Source organism: Heterocephalus glaber, unplaced genomic scaffold (genome assembly GCF_053883595.1).
Source record: "Heterocephalus glaber isolate CG9 unplaced genomic scaffold, H.glaber_assembly_v1.0 deba00001572, whole genome shotgun sequence".
In the NCBI taxonomy this organism is placed as follows: domain Eukaryota; kingdom Metazoa; phylum Chordata; class Mammalia; order Rodentia; family Bathyergidae; genus Heterocephalus; species Heterocephalus glaber.
This window is the reverse complement of record NW_028258357.1, coordinates 242,657-265,277: the sequence shown is the minus strand read 5'-3', so window position 1 is coordinate 265,277 and position 22,621 is coordinate 242,657. Positions and strand designations below refer to the sequence as shown.

The window sequence follows — 22,621 nt, the reverse complement described above, 5'->3', positions numbered from 1 at the left end:
AATTTTTATGAAAATATTAAGAAGTACATATTATTATCTTTGTTTACAGTTAGAAAACTGAGGTTCAGAACTGAAAGACACAAGAATCTCAGAATTAAGCTAAAGTTTTTTTCATTTTAAGCCCACCAATACATGCCTATTTCCCCATGGCATAGTATGGTATACTACAAGGTTATAATTGGCTATTTTATCATTGATAATCCAAATATTCATTATTTATTAAGAGTTAAATATTGAGGGTGCTATGGAAAGCATAAAATAAGGTTCCTATTTTCAACAACTAAAATTTAGTGGAGAGATAGGTTCTAAATGTAGAAAAAGAAAAATATTCAAATTGCAACTCAAAAGACAGCACCTATTAATTATAAAATGTTATATAAGTTATTCCAATTGTTAGTATTTAGAAGTAAAGAAGTAGAATTTGTATTGAATAATCCATGATGACAAGGAAGAGAAAGCCCATTTCAGGTTTACTGGACAAAAGGAAAGTTATGTAAAAGTCTAAGAATATTCAAATGAGAATAGAATCCTTTGGCTGAAGAGAAGAGTATAAGGAAGGTGCAAGGAATAAAAGAACCATTTCCTGCCCACTTAAAGCAAGAAAATGAGAAGTCAAAGACAATTTTAGAGCGAAGAAAGAATATAAATATAGTGGATGTGCACTCCTTCAGGACACGTCCCATATCTTACACAATATATCTAGTGCCTAGAATAATGACTCTTTTTTTCACCATCTTCTGGATGAATCTTTGAACAGTAGGTGATATTAAGAAGATACCATTGTGAAGTGAATTTCAATTATTTATTAAGATGATTTAAAAATATTCAAGCTAAAACAGTGTGAATGGCATTTACAATACAAGATAACATGGTTGGTTTTACAAATGTAAAATCCCATTATCTTAGCAAGCTAACTTATGAAAACAGATTTTTGGGCTCATGAGTAATATTTCCACTGAAATCTTAGACAATCAGGGAATGAGAAGGCTGATTCTCTGAAATGGAGGGGAAGACTCCAGAAATTCAGACCAGACAAGTGTGTACAGCAACCATAAGGGGTCAGCCATGTGTGGAAATTGTCCTCGCTATAAAAGTATTGTCCTCACTATAAAAATTATGTCTTCTTATAAACTTTAAAGTTTAGACTGTATTAAAATGTTTAAAAGTAAAGTATCAGATGTATAGATCATTCAAAAATATTCAGGAGGCCTGGCAGATTCTGGTGTGTGTGTGTATTGAGGGCACTAGTGTGAACCTGCAGGCAACAGGGACAAGGATTTGCTACCCCATGATGAGGTCTACTCTGCTTTAGTATTTTCCTTGTTGGAGCTCAGCAGCCCACCTAGATGTGCTCTCCTCATTCCATTGGTGAATGATTCCACGAATCTCCAGCCTACCCACACCATCCACAAAGAACGAGACATTTCTACAGCCAATCTCAGCATTCCTACCCTCTGATAACAACGAGTGTCTTCTGCAAACAACTCCCTTCCATCTGTCATGTCTCTTTGCCCACTGACAGGCGATACGCTGTGCGTGCTTGGAGTAGTCACTCTAGGACACCCTTGCGAAGGGACTTGCTGCAGGTCTTAGTCCCTTTATTGTCCTCTCTCTCTCAATCTAAACAGAGTAGCTGCTTTATTACACTTGATACTTCCAGACTCGGTAGAACTTTCTTTTACCTCCTGCAGAAGTTAACCATTTCTTCTAGTTAATTGTTTTGCTTTTTGGTACCAGGGATTGAACCTGGGTCCTTGCAATTGCAAGGCAGTCAGAGCAACCACTGAGCTAAATCCCCGGCCTAGTTAATTGTTTTTAATATTAAATGTTTCCCATCAAACTGCAAGATTTCCTTCTTTATGGCTAGTTTAGACAAACTACAGTATATATACTTTAAAATGTCATGTAGTACACAATAAATATTTCTGTTAATTTAAGAAAAAAAAGTTTTCCATTCATGTAACTGCTGGGGCTTCTGTCTCCTAATTGGACTGTGACTGGTATAAATGTCACTGGGAAGTATGTTGGGAATGTCATGAGCACGAATAAATCATACCTTGCAAATGCAAAAATAGCTGTTCCAAGAAGAATTATTGAAAGGATACACAAAGTGACTGAAAGAATGATCTCTACAGTTCTTTCTGAAAGTCCTTCACCTAGAAAAGAGGGGTGACATGATTATTAAAAATGTTATCATGGAATGCTATCTTGGGCCTCAAACCACAAAAAGGTATTTTCTTAGCATATTGCTCAAGAATGCTAGTAAAGTGTAAAAACTTGTTTATTTCTCTTCTAGATATTTTAATTTTGGGATTCAGTGCTTGGTCCCTTTCCTTTCTGTGTCTAAAGTCACACTTGTGTGAGACACCATGGTTTTAACATTCATCTGTAATACGAAGAGTACTTAATTTGTATCTGTTAGACCTCAGACATTTTTTCAATTGTATGCTAGACACCTTTATGTGGAAGTATAACATGAGTTTCAAAGTCAGGGTGTCTAAACTGAGCCTCCACACTTTCCTCTTTTCAACTGCATGTTTTAACTGTTCAGCTGATAGAGATTCCATAGTTCTGATTGCTCTGGCCAAAACCTGAGTCAAATTTGATTTTCTTTCAAAGAACATTTTCTAAATGTACTTTTTTACTGAACAAAACCAGGAAGCCTTGGAAAGACAGTAATTCCTAAGTGGAATAAAGAATAAAATGAATTCAAAACATAGGTCCCAGAAAGCTAGGAAATTAACAAAGGCTAATGGTATGAAAAGAACAAAAGATCATCTTTAAGGGACTCCAACTAACCAGATGGAATAATTTAAGCATTTTAAAACATAAAAGCTGAAATAGAGTAAAATAGATTCCATATATTAAAAACTCATGAGCTCTAATATAATTTAATAAAATAAATAAAAATAAACAAAAATAGTGAACTGTAAGCAACAGATATACCTAGACCATTTCCTTACACTAAATACTTTTAAATTATAATTAAAAATTATAACTTTCTACCTTCCCCACATAAGCTATATTGTATGGATTCTCTTTAATAAGAATTCTCTTTAATAAATGCAGAAATAATCAAATTAAAGAGTTCATAATTTCAGATTCCTAATGAAGTAGTTGATTCAGGTAACAACTATAAGTGCATTTAAAAATGATTGAGGAGAAAGTTGATAGAGAATTGGACATTACCAGGATATCAGAATATCATCGCACAGATTATTTTCTGGTTATAAGTAGGAATAAACAATTTTTTAATTAAATTCTTTTATTGGTACATTGTAGGTATACGACACAATTACATTTCTCATTGGGAATTGTACCTTTACATGATGCATCTTGGTTCTTATCTTTTCCCCATTCCTAGCCCTCCCTTCACGCCCTCCACCCTTCCCTATTTACAAAGACTTTATTTCCATTTTTTCCATTTCTCATCATTTTTCCTTTCCCTTCTTTCCTTTCCCCTGCCTCTCCCACTACCCCTACCCCCTTTGGACCTTTTCTTCCTATTTTACATTATCGATTAGGAATAAACAATTTTTAATGAAGAATTACAGTGCTATTGACTCCTGATCAATTTTAGCAGCATGTGTAACAAGCAGATATTACATACTTCCCAATGGAGGATGTTTTGTTGCAGGCAGCAACATGTGTAGAGGCTCCCCAACAAAAACGCTGATCATGAATATTCAAACCTTTAGACTTCGTTTTTAATTTACAAGAGAGTAGGATAAAGAAAGTCTAAAATAAAATTATATGGCACTAGGGAAAAAAAAAAACAGTCAGGTGCATCCAGAAGGTGCAGCCTGCTACACAATCATTTCCTTGGCTACTTCAATGAGTCTATGTCATGGAGGATAAAGAGAAAGAGTGTCTGACATTAAAAGAGTCCGAAGAGGCATAATCAAAAGTAAAGGGTGAGCTCAACCTTGCCCTGATTTTAAAAATTAAGAAGAATAAAGTCAGAGATGATCTGGAAATTTATACAGTATTAAAATATCAAGGATTTATTGTGGAAATATAATAAAATGTATTTATTAAAGAAACATACTAAGAATTCAGAGGTGGGATAGCATGCTGTCTGTGACTTACTATTAAATACTTTTAGAAATAAATGAATGAATAAAAAGTGAAGCAAATAGCAAAATATCACTATAAACATCTTGTTAGTAGGCATGTGAGGGATCATGATCCCTTCTTTTTACTTTTAGTTATGCTCCACTGTCTTTCTGCCACCTTTGCTTCTAGCACTTTAATCTAGGCCCCCGTTCATCTGGCTGAATTATCATATGGATACATAACAAGTCTGCCTGTATCCCCCCTTGTCCTTCTACCATCTATTTTCAAAAGAGCATCAGTAGTAAATCTTTTTTTCTTTTTCTTTTTTTTGCACCAGGGATTGAACTCAAGACCTTGTGCTTGTAAGGCAGGCAGCGGCACCACTGAGCTAAATCCCTGGCCCAATTCTTTTTTAAATCATTACCTCTTTTCTGAAAATCTTCCTCACTGTTTTGACAGAGGAAAGACAAAGTCCTTCCAATGGCCTGCATAATTTGGACCTTCATTAGCTCTCTGGTCCTTAGTTACCTCTCCTATTTCTTTTTCATCCCTACCTTGCTTACTCCTCTGGGGCCAGACCCGGTTCCTTACTGAGGAGTGACACCAAGTTTCCCATGATAAAGGGCTTTTGCAGTGCCTTCTTCCTCTACCCAGAGAGGTAAAACCCTTTTGTATTTGTCTGGGTAGCCATTTCATTTCCAGCAAGGGTTTGCTCAAATATACATTCTCAATGACCACCTGTTATGGGTTGAATACATGTGTTCTGCCAAAATTCGTATGATAAAGTCCTAACTTCCAGTGTGGCTGCACTAGGAATAGGAAGAAATTAAAAGTTAAATGAGGCCATATGACCTTGATCTGATAGGAGAAGTCTCTTTATATGTAGAAATAAAAAGAGATCCCATCCCACTTTTTTCCTTCCTTCCTTTTTTCCCTTCCTTCTCCGTCTCTCTTTTTCTCTCTCCCTACTTCCCTCATCCTCTTTATCATCACACATGCACCAAAGAAAGGCCTTGTGAAGATAGAGTGAGAAAGCCTCCAGTCATCTGTAAGTCAGAAAGAAAGACATCACCAGACACCACATGGGTTACAACTTTCATCTTAGACTCCAGACTGTGAGAAAATGAACTTCTGTTGCCTCTGTTGTTTAAGATACTCAGTTTACCGTACTTTGTCATGGCAACCTGAGCAGAAATCAATCCATTTAAAATCACCCTTTCTACATGCTCTACATTTTTTTCTATATCTCAAATCATCTTTTAAAATATATTAGAATTCACTTACTTATTATTTATTATCTGTCTTTCCACCTAGAATGTAGGTTTCCTGAGGATAGAAGTTGTTTACTAAAAACTCTTCCAAGTCCTCAGTATAGTAAGGAGGACACAGTTAATGCTCCATAAATATTTGTTAAATTTGTTAATGAACAAATATTTTGATTTTTGTAACAGTTATTAAAATTTTCAGGTTGAGGATCAGACACTGAACAAAATAAGACTATAAAAATTAAGCACTGATTTTAGGCATAGCTACTAATTATAATCATAAGCAATTTTGAGGGACATGATTTATAATTTTACCAAAAAGAGTGTTTCAGTTCCATGAGAAAATAGTTTGACTATCTGTAAATCATGCAGATTAATGTTTCATCTTTCTTCCCTGGATTGACACTTATAAAATATTGCCAATATGATAGTGCTCCTGTAGCTATTCTCCATGACAGATTTGAAAGAATACTGAATTTTAAATAGTTATCGCACCTTCTTGGTCCCTAGTATCTCCATATAAATTTAAAAGATGCTATAGCAACATGTTATCTTATAAGTATTTTAGCTACATCTTTTATATACATTATAATATGAGTGGATTGTTTTTACCAAATTTTATATGCAAACCCTAATTTTATACACTTGAGAAAGAAAGCATGAAGATGAATAAAGAATCAACTTTATTAGGTTAGATTGAACCACTGGGGATTAGAACTCAGTGGGAAAAATGTTTTCGTAGACCACAAAAAATATTTCAGATTAGATTACCATTTCAAAGCACTGGCCAAGAGAGGAAATGACATACAATATATTAATAAACTATATGTAATCCTCTGGGCACATGTATTACAAAGGCGCCACTAGGAGTGTACAAAATGTACCCTGCTTGTTAATTAAGCTTGCTGATTCATTGTTATGCATGGATCCACAGAATGAGGTCATATCTCCAAATCCTTTCACAGAAAATGGAATTCTTTTACTCATTTCTTTTGATAACATGCATAAGTCATTTGTTGACTAGATTTAAAATCTTGTGACAGATCAAATTAAATTGCTTGCATAATATGCTGTACTGCTATCACCTGGCCACCCATAGTTATGAAGCACTAATTTTTCAAAAGCTTTATCTTCTGACTGATATCATTATTTAAATTCAGCATATAGATCCAACTTTGTAAGCTTTAGAAAATATCTACAAGAAGAATTTTGAATTAAATAAGAGACATAAAGCTCCTAGTCTAATGTCTGACTCTTCATATAGGTGCATATAAAGTGGAAGATCTTTAAATTATTTTTTTAAATGTTCTTAGAACGAATATATAGGGAGAACTTTCTTCCTCTTTTGGTCTAATTGTCAGACAGGCAACACTGCACAAAGAATTTACTAATGTTATTCAATTTCATAATTTATAAAATATATTTGATAAGAGGAATGCATATTTGAGGTGATAGATTTTTAATTATTTCATTCAGTCATTCTAAATTATATATGTATATGTCACAGCATGACTTTGTACCCCATAAAATATATGAATATAATATTAAATAAAATTCTGAAAAAATATAAATTAAAATGCCTAAGCAGGTGTCATTTTCATTCAAATTGCCAAACTCTAAAAGTAGATAATGAACAATGTTTACACAGTGTGGGAAAAAGTTACTCATATCCATTGTTTAAAAAATAAAAAGAAAATACCATACTTTTGTAAGCAAAACAAAACATGATGATTTATGAATGTTAACCTCAATAAAAATATTAACCTCAAACATACTGGAAATAATAAAAATATTGAGGAGAGTGGTACAGCAAGGACAGGAAGCCTGTTGGAGCAGAGCCATCCTCGACAGTAATCCAACTGAAGCTGCCTGGCACTTCGTGATTTTTAGGCAGTGTGGCAGAAAGGTTATAAGAACAGCACTGACTGGATTCATGTTCCCTGGGTTGAAGATTGCTTCTGCCACCACCTTTATCATCAAAACCTCAGGCGAATTGTTTAGAAACACAGTGCTTCAGATTTCTTACCTACGAATTGAGACTATATATGAAAAGAGAGTCATCCTATTGAGTTACACTGAAGAATGTGTATGTAAAAAACACTTAAAAGGCATGGAGTATACACAATGTCAGATATCTTTATTAGTGACTTTCATATTAATGCACTCACTTACTCATCTGAATCAATTTTCAAGTTAGCTTATAAGATATGTATTTATATTCTCATTTTATAAATAATATTTCAGAATTTAAAAAATATTTTAAGTAATCCAAAGTCATATAAATTTAATATATACTAAAACTACCTAAAATATACCTGTTGGACTACAGAGTTGTGAGGTCCTCCACTGCACTACTGCTGCCTTATTAAAAAAAAAAAAAAAAAACAAGACTTCTCCTCTGGTCCCTTGGAGAAAGTGAGCCTTTAGCTGCAAATGATACAGAGCAAGTCCCTTTTCCTAAGTGAATCTATTGAAACATTTCACTGTTAGCATAGTAACGAAATGAGAAGTGTTATGACAAAAGAAAACAATCACAGAGTGCCTTTGCCATAGGGTTTAAAGTTTCATCTTGTTCAGCTTTAATGAGATCCCTGTAAGGTGCAGAAAGGGTATCTGGTTTTCAAATCACAGGAATCCTCTATAATTAAGCCTTGTAATCAAAACATTGCCTACAAGCAGTTTCCATAAACTGATGTGCCTAAAGAGGATCTTTAAAAAAGAGTTTAAGAGGGGTTCTTGTGAATTATGTTAATAAAATGCAATGTTCAATCTTAACTGAAAATAAAATCACATAAATTGTAAGTATATTTTTAGGATTAAAATGATGCCTATGTCATTTCCTCTGTTTATTCTTACAGGCCATAAACATTTCTGTAGGTGCAAACTCCTCTTCTGCAGACTCATCCTTATCCAGTAAAGCCCTGCACATTCCCCTCTCACTTTAGTTAATTCCTTTCACTGAACATAAAACTTTAAAAATCTATGGTGCGGACTGGAGATTTAGCTCAGTGGTGCCGCCGCCTGCCTAGCAAGTGCAAAGTCCTGAGTTCAATCCCCGGTACAAAAAAAAAAAAAAAAAAAAAAAATCTATGCTGGTTCTGTTATCCCTATTTTAATTCCATATAATGACACCTCTGAAAGGGATCACTATCACCAAAATGGTCTGCAGAAATACAGACTTGTCAAAGCTTTCAAGTCCTGAAGTTTTAATCAACAACCAACTCAGCTTGTTGCTTGTGGTGTGCAAAATGCCAGTGAATGAATGCTTATCCACTGGTGGTTTGCAGACCCAGACAGGATTTAGACTTCTTTCACTGAAGCCCAGGATTCAGTGTGTACTTAAGTCTTTAGTGGCCCAACAAGGAATATTGAGACCTAACACGTGACATATTTGATGGGAGAAAAGACTTAATCATCTTTCATCATCTTCTGATGACACTACATGTATTATATCAATTACTTTATTTTTTTGTTTGTCCCCATTACAGCTATGAGATGTTTGTCCCTTACAGCTATGATACAATTCTTCCCATGGACTTTTGCACATTGCAGAAATGGTCAACTTTATTTCCTTTCTGAGGATTTAGCCTTTGTCTTTTCTGGTAATGTTCTTTTGCCAACAATTATTTTGACACCACAGCTTGTACTAATGTCTCTCTTTCCTATTTGTCACTGTTTTACTGGCTAAATAAGCATTAAAGGGCAAACGCCAGTTTCAAAGCTGCTGTTAAGAGAAAGTTCTGAGAAGGCCAGTAGAAAGGGGACCCCAAAAGGTGATACATATCTCACTGGTCTACAAATAACATATACTGAACTCTGAGGAATCTGGTAGTAGATACGTGGAACACTCCCTTTCTCTCCCTCACCAGCCCAATGGTTTTCTCCCTGCTATGTCCGGTCTATAGTTCACCAGTCCCTGTTTCTCTAGCCTTCACAGGACCTTGTGCTCTGCACTTCACTCCATACCTCCCACACATTCTAGATTCCTGTTGTTACCATGACACACAAGCAGTAGCAAGTAGACAACTGAGGTGTCAGTGGTTATGATTCCAAGGTAGGAACCTGAGAACTGATTGTATATTTTGCTCCTTTCTAGAATTGGTTGTCTTATTCCACTCCCTTGGCTGTGAGACAAGGAAAGAAAGAGAAGGCCACTGCTGAAGAGCATCTTGAGACTACAGTGCTGTATGAAGCCCAACTTTGGACAGAGGGATGGAATTTGGCAGAGTCTAAGGACTCATGCCTCAGGATACCATGGTTCCTGACTTTTGGCTCTCTCTCTGTTACCCTGAATGTCTCAACTTTACCTCTCAGATAAGTGGCCCAAGCATGTCCTTCCATTGATAATCTATATGGAACCAGCAAGCTTATGAGAAACAAAGCACATGATACCCAGTGCAGCAAGTCTAGCCCTCTTTCAGCACTGCTCCTATAAAGTATTATCTTCCTCTGGCACAGTACTTATCCATCTTGTTTGTGTCTCTTATCTTTCATTAAAAAGTGCACTGGGGTCACTATTAGCTGCAGTAATGGTTTCTGTATGCTGAAACCTACAGATATGTACTTTACTATGTGGTAGCAGGGTGTGGTGGACTCACTTATCAAACGAAGAAATACTCACCAAAATTGTAAAACTGCAAAGCTAATCATCTAGCTTTAAAATGATTATGTTATTGGGCAAAATTAATCAAGCAAATGATTGGAATTAGTTTAACCAAATGAATTAATTTTTATTCCTCTACAAATATTTGTAAGGCAAACCACAAGTTTCTTCTTTACTTTTTGAAGCTGCAGTTTCCCCATTTAGAGGCTACAGAAGCTGGCTGTTTATAAGTTAATATTTCCACAACTTGATAGACTTTCTGCCTGAAAATGGTAGACTACTCTGTCTTTCCGCAGTCAAATCTATAATAGCTCATTATATACTGAAAAAGAGCTCACTAGGACCTGAGCAATGGCACAATCCCACATCTTCAAGTGGTATTGAGAGATGGAGTATTCTCTTGGTTCCTTAAGGTACAGTAGATGGATATATTGGGGGATTTGAGGGGTTGGTGCAAAAGAAATAGGAAGTTTTTAATCTGCTTAGTGAAATTCTAGAGAAATAATTTCTCCAATGTAAGGATATTTCTAAAATATTTGAATATGACCTATCCAATAGAAGCTATGAAGTGTTTAAAAATTTGCTAAGTATAAATTATTAATATATTTACTTATATTGTTTTATCCAAGCCTTTCAGCAACGCTTCAGAGAAGGGTTCCATTTCCATTTTTCAAATAAAGAAAAAGAGATTACAAAAAGTATTTGTTTTTCAAATGGCAGAGCCAAGATTTGAATCCAGATCTCAATCTTGTATTTGTAATATAGTGGCTTGGGATTGCTATGATACTAAGCTGGATTCCTGGACCGTATATTTAATTGCTTAAACACTTTAAGCCTGAGCATCCTCATCTGCAAAGCAGAGAAAACATTAGCTCTTAATTCAGTCTCTCATCCTCAGCATTATCAGCATTATTAGTGTCTGGTCCATTGGGGAGATTCAGCAGCACTCGTAACCTTTGCCCAGCAGATGCCAGTAGTATTCATCACTTCCACCACTCCCACAGTCACTACTCAGGCATCACAACAAAATATGGCTTCAGACAACTCTCAAATGGCCCCACAGGCACAGCTTCCATCCTGGCTGAGAAACACTGACCCAAAGAAAGGATAGTTGTGAAGACTTCACCAGTTAATGACTGAGAAGAAGCTAGAATTTTATCTGTCACATATTTAAATTAGATATGATTATGATGATAGTGGTGGTTATGATATATAATATATTTTACACATATATACATATTATATATGTAACCGAATTGAATTTGTGTATTTTTTAGGCTTAATTTATGTGAACATAATTGAAGACACTCATACAAGAGAAGAATGAAAGAATATATATTAAACGGGACTTGCAAGCTTCTACTTTTTAAAATTATAAAAAAGAAAATTTCCATAAGCCACTCTCTCTTTTATTAGGTAACACTGGTTTACATATAAAATTGTATATTTAAAAGCTAAGTAAATATTTATTTTGGATAATGTTATCAGATGTCAGAAGAGATCCCATATCTAACAAAATCCATATTCAAATTTGAATTGAAGGAGTATCCATCTTTTAGAAGAATATTAAAAATATTATTTTTTCCTTAGTCAGGATAATTAACCATAAAATGAATTTGTATTTAAGAATAGCCAGTCATTATTATCCAGAATAATGTATCTACTAAATATTTAATAAATGTTCCAGCGATATAAACATGTTAAGATTAAAGAATAAAATAATTTACAAAATATGCCTTACCTAAAGTCTTAACAGGGTCAGAGTAGTCAGAGTCAGTAAATTGTCCCATGACATTTGTGGCTCTAAATTTAAACCTATAAGATCAAATAAAAGAAATGTCAACAATTTGCAAATCACATTACTTTTTTCTACAAATAATTTAACAAACAGTTATGAAAATTTTATTCAAAAAATGAATTTAGGAGATGTAAATTTTGAAATTAAACCACAATCAGGACAAATTTATATTATATTTGCATGAAATGAATAAATTCATTGTCTTGCTCTGGGCATAATGAATTTAACAGGTCAGTGACTAAAAAATTTGGTCACACTCATAAACAGTCATCAGTTGAAGCAAATGCAGTAATCATCTCTCTCATAGATTTATTTGGATGGAATGATTACATATCTGTGAAAATGTCCAATACTAATATACTTAACAAATACAAAGCATAATAATTGTTATTACTTCAACCATCTTTAGAAGTGCTAGTGAATTAGATTACGATGATCATATGGAACTTGTCTCATTTACATGAAAACAAACAACTTATCTTCTTTCTGTGTGTACACAGTCATATTTGCCCATTTTATGCATTTATAATATTTGAAATAAAAAATACACAAAAGAATGAAGCTTAAAAATAAATGAGTGATTCTAAGTATCCTAAAGGACTAATGAACTTTGTCTACAGGAATAAAAAGAATCAAAATATGCTCAGTACTTCTACACATGCCCTAAGATGAATGTAATATCATATACTCCAGACTTTTATGAATAAAAATATTCAAGATCAGTTTCATCTCCAAAAAACCACCAAAATGTAAAGACATCAGGGCATTACAAATTTAATCTATAAATTATAATACATGATTTATCATTATCATTATCTCTAACATTATCAAGTTCTTGTTATTGTATTTGCTATAGAAAGAGTCTGGCTGGGAAACAAGGATGAAAAATAAAAATATGAAAATTTCTGATATATTATTTTCAAAATTGTCACGTTTAATTCAAGCAATAACCTAGAATTTGAGCCAAAGTAATTGTAACTAACAATAAATAATAAGATGCTAGTTTTAATTACCTAATTTCCCTAACTTTTCAAATGCTTACTTGGCTTGGGACATTTATAAAGAACTTAACAGTGCTTTAACTAGAAGGCAAAAAAAACCATGCATTTAAAAAATTAATAATAAAATTGCATTTTGAAAATCAAACAAGGCTAAGATCATTGTTTTAAAAATTGTGGGCTTACAATATAAAAATAATACTTGTATAATCAACTCAATAGAACAATTTGGCAAAGAATTCAATAAAGCCAAACTATCAGCATTTATTTTTAATATATTGCTATTAAATGATACAAAATTCAAAAATGATGAAGTAAGTAGAAAAGATTCTGGTCATGTATTCAGATATTTGATGGGATAAGCTGCAAAGAATTATTGCTATGAGTGACATAGAAAGGAAACCATCATTAGCTGAAATTATGATAGTGTTTCTGAAAACCTATACAATAATTTGAATGGAAAAATGATAAGTAAAAAACACATTAGTCACATTTGTTTCTTCAGAAAAATTAAATTGTCCTACCTACTATGTTCTCCAATGGCACATTTTTCATATTGAGCTTATGTAACTTATATCAAATCATAATTTCTAGGAAGCTTGTATGCTTCCCCTACAATGCTTTATGTCTAGGGAATGAAGGATATCTTGTTTATATTTCCATTCCTAGTAACTAAAATTTAAGGGTTACTATACACGATAAATATCCAGAGCTGATTGAAAAGATAATGATGGGTTAGATGAATGGATGAAAGAAATTAACAAGCTAGCTAACACAGTGCATGCTTAGCATAAACTATACTTACAAATACTGCTTTTTTGGCTTTAGAGGTCCATTGCAAATTTTTTCTTCATTGCCAGAAATCATACATGCAGTATCAGCACCTATCACATAGATTTCTTCATTGCCACTGAACTTTGTCTTTCCTTCTATACATGGAGGATTAGGGAAGCCTTCATTTGTAAAATATGGCCTTGCTTTATTAAAATATGCATCATACCACTTGGTTACATTTCCATCACTCTGAGCTATTTTCAGGGGAAGAAGAGAATAATGATTACAAGTAACATATAAATGAATTTTACATTTATAAAGAGTACTTTTATAATTGTATTGGGGGAATTTGGATGCAATATCAGCCACTCTATGAGCCACTTGGGATAATTCAGCAGATCTACTTGGCTACACAAGTAACCCTGTCCTTCTTTATCATATACAAATCTATGCAATGTTTTAAAGGACGACTTTTTTAGATGGACAAAGAACATTCCTCAGGGTTGTTGTCTGTTTATGCCTTCAAGGAAGCTATCAGGGCTCCATCTTGTCAAAATCAAAACAATCATACTAGTATGGGGAGTAAATTAATCATATAATTTAACTATGCCTTTTCTCATTTTCTTAAAATATTTTAAGTATAAATAAATGATTGGTATAATTAAAGACAGTATTGGGGTGCTGGGGATTTAGCTCAGTGGTTCCAGAGCCTGCCTTGCAAGTGCAAGGTCCCAAGTTCGATCCCCGGTACCAAAAAAGAAAAAATAAAGACAGTATTGGCAATATAGTAATCTCGAGATTTGTGTGATAATCAGGAGTCAACCAAATTTACTAATTTGAATTGAAAGTCCTTTGGCCTTCAGAAATTCACATTCTACAGATTAACAACATAAATGGAGATTTGATACCTCCTGTTTCTGTCACAAGCACTTGTACATTTTTGATTGGTCCATGATCATCACTATAGTAACATATTGGCATTCTGATTGTAATTGTTGTTGAAGTCACAAGTAGTTTTCCTGTGGCATCATAAATAGGGGTTGGTTTGGTTTTTGGACGTGCTGGAGCTGTAATTAAGAAATATTGCTATAACTGATTTTTTGTTCCTGAATAGTAGAACAATACTCAATTTTTCATTTTATAATGATAATTTAAAATAAAGTGATAACAAACACATGTAACAGATGAAACACAAATGTGTCTGGATAGAGCAGATATTTAGCAATTATTATCTCCTGAAGGTAAATTATGTATTTTAGATTTACCTAAAAAAAATTGAGCCCAAGTATGATTTTCAGGTATCTGACTCCTCTTCACATGTTAAAACATTCATTTTATATATATATATATACTCTCACTCATATATGATTTTTATAAATAAATAAAATATTTACATTTAACTAATATTTTAGTATATTTTTTTCATTCTTTTTACTACCTTTAGATAGATCACTAAATTCTATTCTGATCATAGCAGCATCCATCTTGCAATTTTTTATTCGACATAACAGTTTGATATTCTGACAAGTAAAGGCTAAAATGAGATTTGATGAACAAGGGTTTATTGGGGAAATATCTGCAAAGAATAAAGGGGAACAGAGTAGCAGTAGGTGGAAAGAGCCTTTAGACCACAGATAACAGGTATCACAGGTGTAAGAAGGAGGGAAGAAAGGAAACAAGGGAGGAAGGAAGCAAGAAAGGAACAAAGGAAGGAAGGAAGGAAAGAAGGAAGAAAGGAAGGAAGGAAGGCAGGAAGGCAGGAAGGCAGGAAGGCAGGAAGGCAGGCAGGCCTCATCCAGGATTCTGGGATGCCGAGGAATCTAAAAACAAATGTTTGAAGAATCCAGTACAAGACTTCTTAAAAATCTAACTTCCTATTATCTATCAAATGTAAATTTAATGAAACTATTACTAATTAAACACTCTATGTCACTCATACAATTTACTAGAGAAACATTATTTCTCTAGGACCCCACCACTGCCACCACACTCATAAATTCTCTCTATTCCAGTAATAAGTCTCCCTGCTTTAGATAAAGAGTGAAAATCAGAACCACCTAGACATGGGAATGGGCAAAGTATAAGAAATAGGAAATTTTGCTAAAGCATAAAAATGTGTCTATTGCTATTAGCATATAATTATGTCTGCCAATAAATATAAAAGAGAAATTAAGAAAAATAAATAACAAAGAGAAATTAAGATGTGACTTACACATTTGTAGCCTGTAAGGTTATTTAACAGATGGTTGGAAGACTTCATGCATTTGTATATTTCAAAGTATAGAATTTATCAATTAAAATCAAATAACTAATACTTATAAAAAGAATTATAGTTCCATTAATTATTCATTGATGGAAAGATAAATATCCTACTTTTACATAACTAGATATTTCTTATTCTTAATAGCGTAAGTTTCCAGGTAGTATCTTGCAATTTTTTTCAAAGATGATCTCTTAATCCTCATAACTTGTAGGCAGGAACTACCATTGTCTTCATTCTGCAGGCCTAAAAAGGCTCTGAAACTTTCCCAAAGTCAAATAATTATAAAGTAGACAATCTAGAATTCAATGTCAAGAATTTGACCCTAAACTTAGCCTAATGCTGGCACTGTTAACCACTGTAATCTGCTTCCTTATAAAAAGAGAAAAGTGGGCCGGGGATTTAACTCAGTGGTTTCGCTGCCTGCTGCTCAAGTGCATGGATCTGAGTTCGATACCCGGTACCAAAAAAAAAAAAAAAAAAAAAAAAAAGAGAAAGAAAAATTAACAGTTAATTTTTGCTTTAGAAAGAGGCTGCATTGGATGAAATTCTAATAAAGGTCCAGACACTTCAGTTTTGAGGTTATCTCTTTGAAAGTTTTATTAAACATTTTTAGAGAGATGATATAATCAATTGCATGATTTCAATCTCTAGAAGAAGCTGGGCATGGTGGTGCATGCCTATACTCTGAATACTCTGAGGCATGAGGATGGTGAGTTCAAGCTCAGACTGGGAAATTTAGACTTAGCAAGACACAGTCCCAATATTTAAAAGGGCTGAGTGTGTAGCTCAGTGTGAAACCCCTGAGTTCCATCCTAATACCAAACAAAACAAAACAGCAAAACAAAAACCAAACCAAAACAAAGCAAAACAAAATCTACAGAAGAGAAGTCACCAAGACTGGCCAAAAATTCCTACTTTGGGGGAGGGGGATTGGGGGTCATTTTGGGGGGAAGGCAAATTTTGGTTATATTTTCTGTAAATAATACCTGCCAGAATAATGAATTGATAGACCTAATTAGAGTCAGCATCATAAATTTGAATGTACAATATTCAGTAAACACTGATTAATTGAAAAGAACTTGACTTCTAAGATAACTCAGTCAAGAAATCTAAATAGAATTAATTAAAGTATAGGCATAGGTAATTTAAACAAGTTTTCTTCTTAAAAATAAAATTCAGGCTATAAAATGCATCTTTGAGCCAAGTGTGGAGACACATGCTTCTAACCCTAGTACTCTCAGATGTTAGGGCAGGAGGACCACAAGTTCATGGGCAACTCAGTAAGACTGCCTCTATGTAGGAAATTTCTGAAGTACGGGTTGGGGATGTAGTAGCTCAGTGTGAATGCCCTGAATTCTCCATTATGACCAAAAAAGAGAGAAAAGTTTCAGCTTACAATTAAGAAATACAAGATAAAAAGTGGGCATTATTTTTATTTAACATGATAATTTACATAATTATTTTGTGTAAATTAGACATTTAACTATAGTTTTAATACGCATAGAGTATTACTTAATATATGCTTATTATATGCACATACATCAGTTAAAGGCTTGCCTCCATCCTTAACTCTGGAATGGAATTCAAATTATAATCACTCTGATTAAGCAAACAGCATTCTATAGGAAGGCATCTTATGTATATACCTTTGATATCCATAGTTATTCTCATCTGAACTTTTGGCCCTGCACCAGCACTATTGATTGCATAAACCTGGAACAAATAAACATCTTGTTAGTATTTTCAAGTCCTTGCATATGTGGATGCATAACTGAACATGTTTATATATAATCTTATTTTTTTTTTCTTAATAACAACTGCCTAGCTAGGCCTTTTGGCACACACAGAACTCCAGCACTCTGGGAGGCTGAGGCAGGAGGATTGCAAGTTCAAGCACATCCTGGATAGTTTAGTGACTTCGTGAGTTCATGTCTCAAAATAAAAAAAGGCTTAGAGATGTAGCTTAATGAAAGGCCTGGGTTTCATCCCCATTACTGAGAGAAAGAAAGAAAGAAAGAAAGAAAGAAAGAAAGAAAGAAAGAAAGAAAGAAAGAAAGAAAGAAAGAAAGAAAACTTCTGCATTGCAGCCTGTTAGTTATATTTTCCTATACCCATTTAAAGAAATACACTGTATGTAGGAAGATCATTTATATGGAAATATATCTTAAAACTGATATTCTGGTACTAAGCCCTGAAGAGCAAAGGCTGAGTGACCTGAACAGCCCTATTGAAGACCAAGAACTATGGCTTCTGTTTGATCTCCTACAAGAACAGAATAGAAAGTCATTGGCTCTACACTCTGTCTTCCTCTAACATCTGTTCCTTCTCTCAGTAGCTGGGTAACTCTGGCCTCATTTAAATCCATATTCAAGACCCTCTTTTTTCCTTTTTCTTTTTTTTTTTTTGCTTCTGAGATGAAATCCTATTCCTTCAGCCTCCCAGTTTTCCTGTATTAAATCATCCCTCTGAAAGTTGCCCTTTATGCCCTTCTTCACCCCTGCCCCAAAGTATCTGGCACTGTAACCTGCATAATGCAGCATATAAACATAAAGCATTTCTGTTTGTATATAGAGGATGATTTACACAAATGTGAATCTGCTTTTGTTCAGTTCATCTTGTTAAATAAAATAAAGACTATGTTCTTGGTCAATTTAATTGCATTTGATAAGAACAATTTAGTACCATATATAGTATTGTATATACTATACTTGTGTATAGTACCATATATAGTATTGTATATACAGTATTGTAATTAAAATTCAGTTTATACATTAGTGACCCATCCTTTTATAATTAATGTTTTCAAAATGTTTTTATTAAATTGAAGGTATACTAATACATATGATGCAATAGATACAGTAAATAAATCAAGCTCATAAATTAGTTAAAAATAATTAAAAGAAATATTTATTGGTGCTTGTAAATTTAAAAAAGGAGGTACTCAAAATGAAAAGTGATATTATAGTGTGGTTTATTAATTTTGTCTTTACTGTTAACCTAATATTTAAATGAGATAATGGATAAAAAGGTTGGGTAGCACTTTTTGAATAGCAGTGTGCAAAGTCATTTGCAACCTTGCTAAATGCAAATATGCAGGTGCTGATTCAGTAGTCAGTACAAGTTTCAACATTATACATTTGTAATAAACTTCAAGGTGTTAAGGATGCTTTATATTACACTTTGCAGTATTTAAAATATTTCTTTAAATTATAAATCAGCTGCACCATGGTTTATTTCCTGTTCTCTTTTTTACAGCAGCCAGTTTCTCTGTTATGCACAATAGCCAAAACTGACATAGCATTCACTATCTACCATAACTGTAAACATTCAGGCCTCATAAAAGTCCTAAGGAGAAATTACCATTCCTATTACCAATTTTTCATGAAAGGAAACTGAGGCATAGACCTGATGATGTTGCCTACTCACAGAAGCCAGAACTTCAATCCAGGTCAGTTTGCTCTCTTACTCCTACCCTTCCTCTAGTAGATTGTTCACAAAGGCAGTTCACTTACTGGGAAGCACAGAAGGAACCTCAACAAGATAGATAACATAAAGATATAAAGCTACTAAGGTAAAGAATATATATGTTAATTTGTTAACAAATTATTAACAATGTTCTGATAATCATAGAGTTGGTAAGGGGATTTGTTGTAGGCTACTGGAAGATTTAGAATGAACTCTATGCTGCTTATAAGACTATTTTCTGAAGCAAATAATTCTGTTTGAAAATAGAAAATCATGACACAAAGATGAAACAAAATTTTGTGTCTCTGAAAATGTATATGAACTCACACATATATTTATGCTAGATATAAACAGTTATCTCTACCCTTTGCTTTTCCAATTTGCTTTTACATTTTTCATTTATAATACACAGTTTCCTTTTAGGCAGAGTTACCTTATACACCACTGCTCTTTTAATAAGCATTTTCATTTTCCCTTATTTTTGGATGTCTATTATTACTGTGCAAATTTGATTATCTACATATTTTAATAATACTTGCTGTATTATAATAGGAAATTGACATTCTTTGAAATCAACCAAACCAAGTTTATAATTTAGACAATTAAAAGCTACAGATGCTTACACTGATATTGTATGTATGTCCACCTTTTAGTCCCTCTAACACTGCAATGACAGATGTGTCCGTTTTCTGGATAATACTGAGGTTGTGAATCTGGACAGCAGTGGGATCATCTTCTCGGTAAACTAATGCTTGATATACTTGGATATTTCCATTAGGGTGAGAAGGAGGAAGGAATGTTAACTGAAATTTTGTGACTTCATCTGGTATCTTCTGAAATGTCATGTTATTAGGTGGATCCTTAGGGGCTAAAATAAAATATTTGTAATTAATTATTTTTGAAAAGTGTTCTTTTGCTCACCATGTAAAATATATTTACATCAAATACTGTTTTTAAAGAGTATTACACAAATTATTGAAACTGTTGATGGCCAATGCATCATACAATTGTTGATACGTATTAGTCACAGAAAGTACAAAGATGATCCAATTTGATTGCTTGCTTATTTATCTTGCCTTTTATGTGCACTTATTTTTATATAAAGTGTGTTTCTAAGAATTTCAAAACTTTTCTTTTCGAAAGGAATGTAAGCCAGCTGTTTTGGTGTACTCCTGTAGTCCCAGCACTCAGGAGCCTAAGGCAAGAGGATAGCCCTGAGTTCAAGGCCAGCCTGGGCTACATAGCAAGACCCTGCCTCAAATAAAACAAGGAATCTAAACATTATATATGGCAAATATTTACACCCTCCCAAAGAAGGAAAGGGGTCAAACAATGGATAGAGAGGGGAGTGAAGGGAGGGAACGGAGGATGAAAAAAGGAATTAAGATGTATTATTTACATATATCAATTCCCCACAAGGAATGTAAATATTATGTACTACATACATATACTAATAAAAGTCAAATAATACAGACTTACAGCAAGTTGCCAAAACAGTACATACAGTCCTGTGTAAACTTTCTTCCCCTTTCCCCAGTGGTGATATCTCATATAACTGCTTCAACAGACACCCAGGGAACTTAAATTCATAGGATATTGTTAGCTATACTACAGACTTTATTCTGACTTTACCACTTTTACATATTTCCATCTATGTGTTTGTAGTTCTATGCAATTTTATCCATATAGAGATTTCTGTAATCATTACCACAAATAAGATACAAAATTATCCCATCACCCTAAAGAGATTCCCTGCCATTATTCCCTCATATTTGTACTACATTGTTTCCTACAACACCAGTTGTTCTCCATTTCTATAATCTTGTCCCTTTTTAGAATGACAATAATATAATGTGTCTATCAAGACTGTTGTATGTATTAATAGTTTGTTGTTTTTAGTGTGAATAATGTTACATGCTATGTATGTACTACATTGTTTTAAGTATGGAAAGATATTTAAGTTGTTTCCAGTATTTATTAATACTAATATATCTAGTATTGATACTCATGCAAAGATGTTCGTGTGGACATGAGTTTTAGCTGCTCTATGATCAATTCCCCAGAGTGTGATTGCTGAGTCACATGATAAGTGCATTTAGTTTTATGAGACTGGCAAATTATTTTCCCCTGTGGCTGTATAGTTTTACAATTTCACTAGCAATTTATCAGAGGTTTAGCACTCTATGTATTTGCCAACATTTGGTATTAGCACTATTTTTAAAATTATAATGTTATCTGAGCAGATCCACAGTTACATCTGATTGTGGTTTTAATTTGCATTTCCTTGATGGCTGATAATTTTGAAAAATCTATCTTATTATGGGCTTTCTTACCAAGCACATGTTCTTGGTGGTTAACTATCTTTTGCCAATGTTCTAATTGTATTTTTAAGTGCTGAATTTCGAGAATTTTCATATAGATATTCCAGGTTATTTTAGATAAATACAAATAGCTTAAAATATGAGTAGCTAAGCATCAGTAAATTACTATGAAACAAAATGATATGCATGAGGTTAATTATTTTATGAATATAAGAGCTTGGTCTTCCTGTAGCACATAATTAGTGTTCTTTATATAAGTGACTAGTTCAACGAGTATATTTATTTTGATCAACTTGGCATGAATATATTCTTTCATATTAAGTCAAAAGTTTCCATGAAGAATTAATATTTGGCTGCCAATAGTTTAGATGCTCAATCTTTGTTATCTTGCAAACATCTTTATACATACAGCCCTGTAGCAAGCCAAAAACTAAATAACAATGAGAAAATAAATATGTTATTTTGCCAAATATCTCATTTTAGGTTGACAAGGTAAAATAAAGATTACTTTGGTTCAAGAGAGATATTTTCACACTTGCTGTACATTTTTGACATTTTAAGAAGTATATTTTCAGTTTATCTGCAATGTTTCTCTAAATTTAGAATCAAGTTTAAAGTTGGATAAGCAAAAGAATTCTCTCAATGCTGGAAAGAACTTTATATCACCAAAATATCTTTGAGCTTACATGAAAATTCTACTCATAGGGATTTAGTAAAAAAATATTAGGTCACTATCTCATTGGAAAAGATAGAACATAAGATTTGACAAGTGCTTTATGTACAAATGTGAACACATTTATTACTTCTTTCCTCACTGAGAAGTAGGATGAGGGAGAAATACAACATAAAAATAGATAAACTATGATACTTGGCAGCAAAATAGAAGGAAGTGGGATTTAAGGGTGCTGAAGATAACATGTACTTTGTAATTTAGAATCACAGCTTCATAGACAACAAATAGAGAGTATAACGTAGTAAAAGAGACTTGCTGAAAAATATTTTTACCTCCTATACTTACCTTATGGATAGCAACAAATAAACTATAGCAAAACATCCCTTTATCTGCTCTTTCCAATGC

General features: G+C 33.4%; 1 protein-coding gene and 1 long non-coding RNA gene across 4 annotated transcripts in view; one reads left to right on the top strand and one right to left on the bottom strand.

Moving 5' to 3' along the window:
* Positions 1–19,410, top strand: part of LOC110349214 (uncharacterized) — a 93,549-nt gene extending 74,139 nt beyond the window's left edge. For 2 of the 3 annotated variants that reach the window (XR_015443494.1, XR_015443496.1), the window contains 2 exons: positions 9,418–11,340; positions 19,013–19,410. This is a non-coding gene — a long non-coding RNA (uncharacterized LOC110349214). The remainder of the gene's footprint in view (positions 1–9,417; positions 11,341–19,012) is intronic. The other variant, XR_015443495.1, reaches the window with a different exon arrangement.
* Positions 1–22,621, bottom strand: part of Ptprq (protein tyrosine phosphatase receptor type Q) — a 219,513-nt gene that overhangs the window by 40,705 nt on the left and 156,187 nt on the right. The window contains exons 29-34 of the mRNA XM_021258496.2: positions 19,846–20,090; positions 17,404–17,470; positions 14,403–14,561; positions 13,526–13,748; positions 11,666–11,739; positions 2,057–2,156 (exon numbers count right to left, since the gene is read on the bottom strand). Of these exons, the coding sequence (XP_021114155.2) occupies positions 2,057–2,156; positions 11,666–11,739; positions 13,526–13,748; positions 14,403–14,561; positions 17,404–17,470; positions 19,846–20,090 (868 nt within the window). The remainder of the gene's footprint in view (positions 1–2,056; positions 2,157–11,665; positions 11,740–13,525; positions 13,749–14,402; positions 14,562–17,403; positions 17,471–19,845; positions 20,091–22,621) is intronic.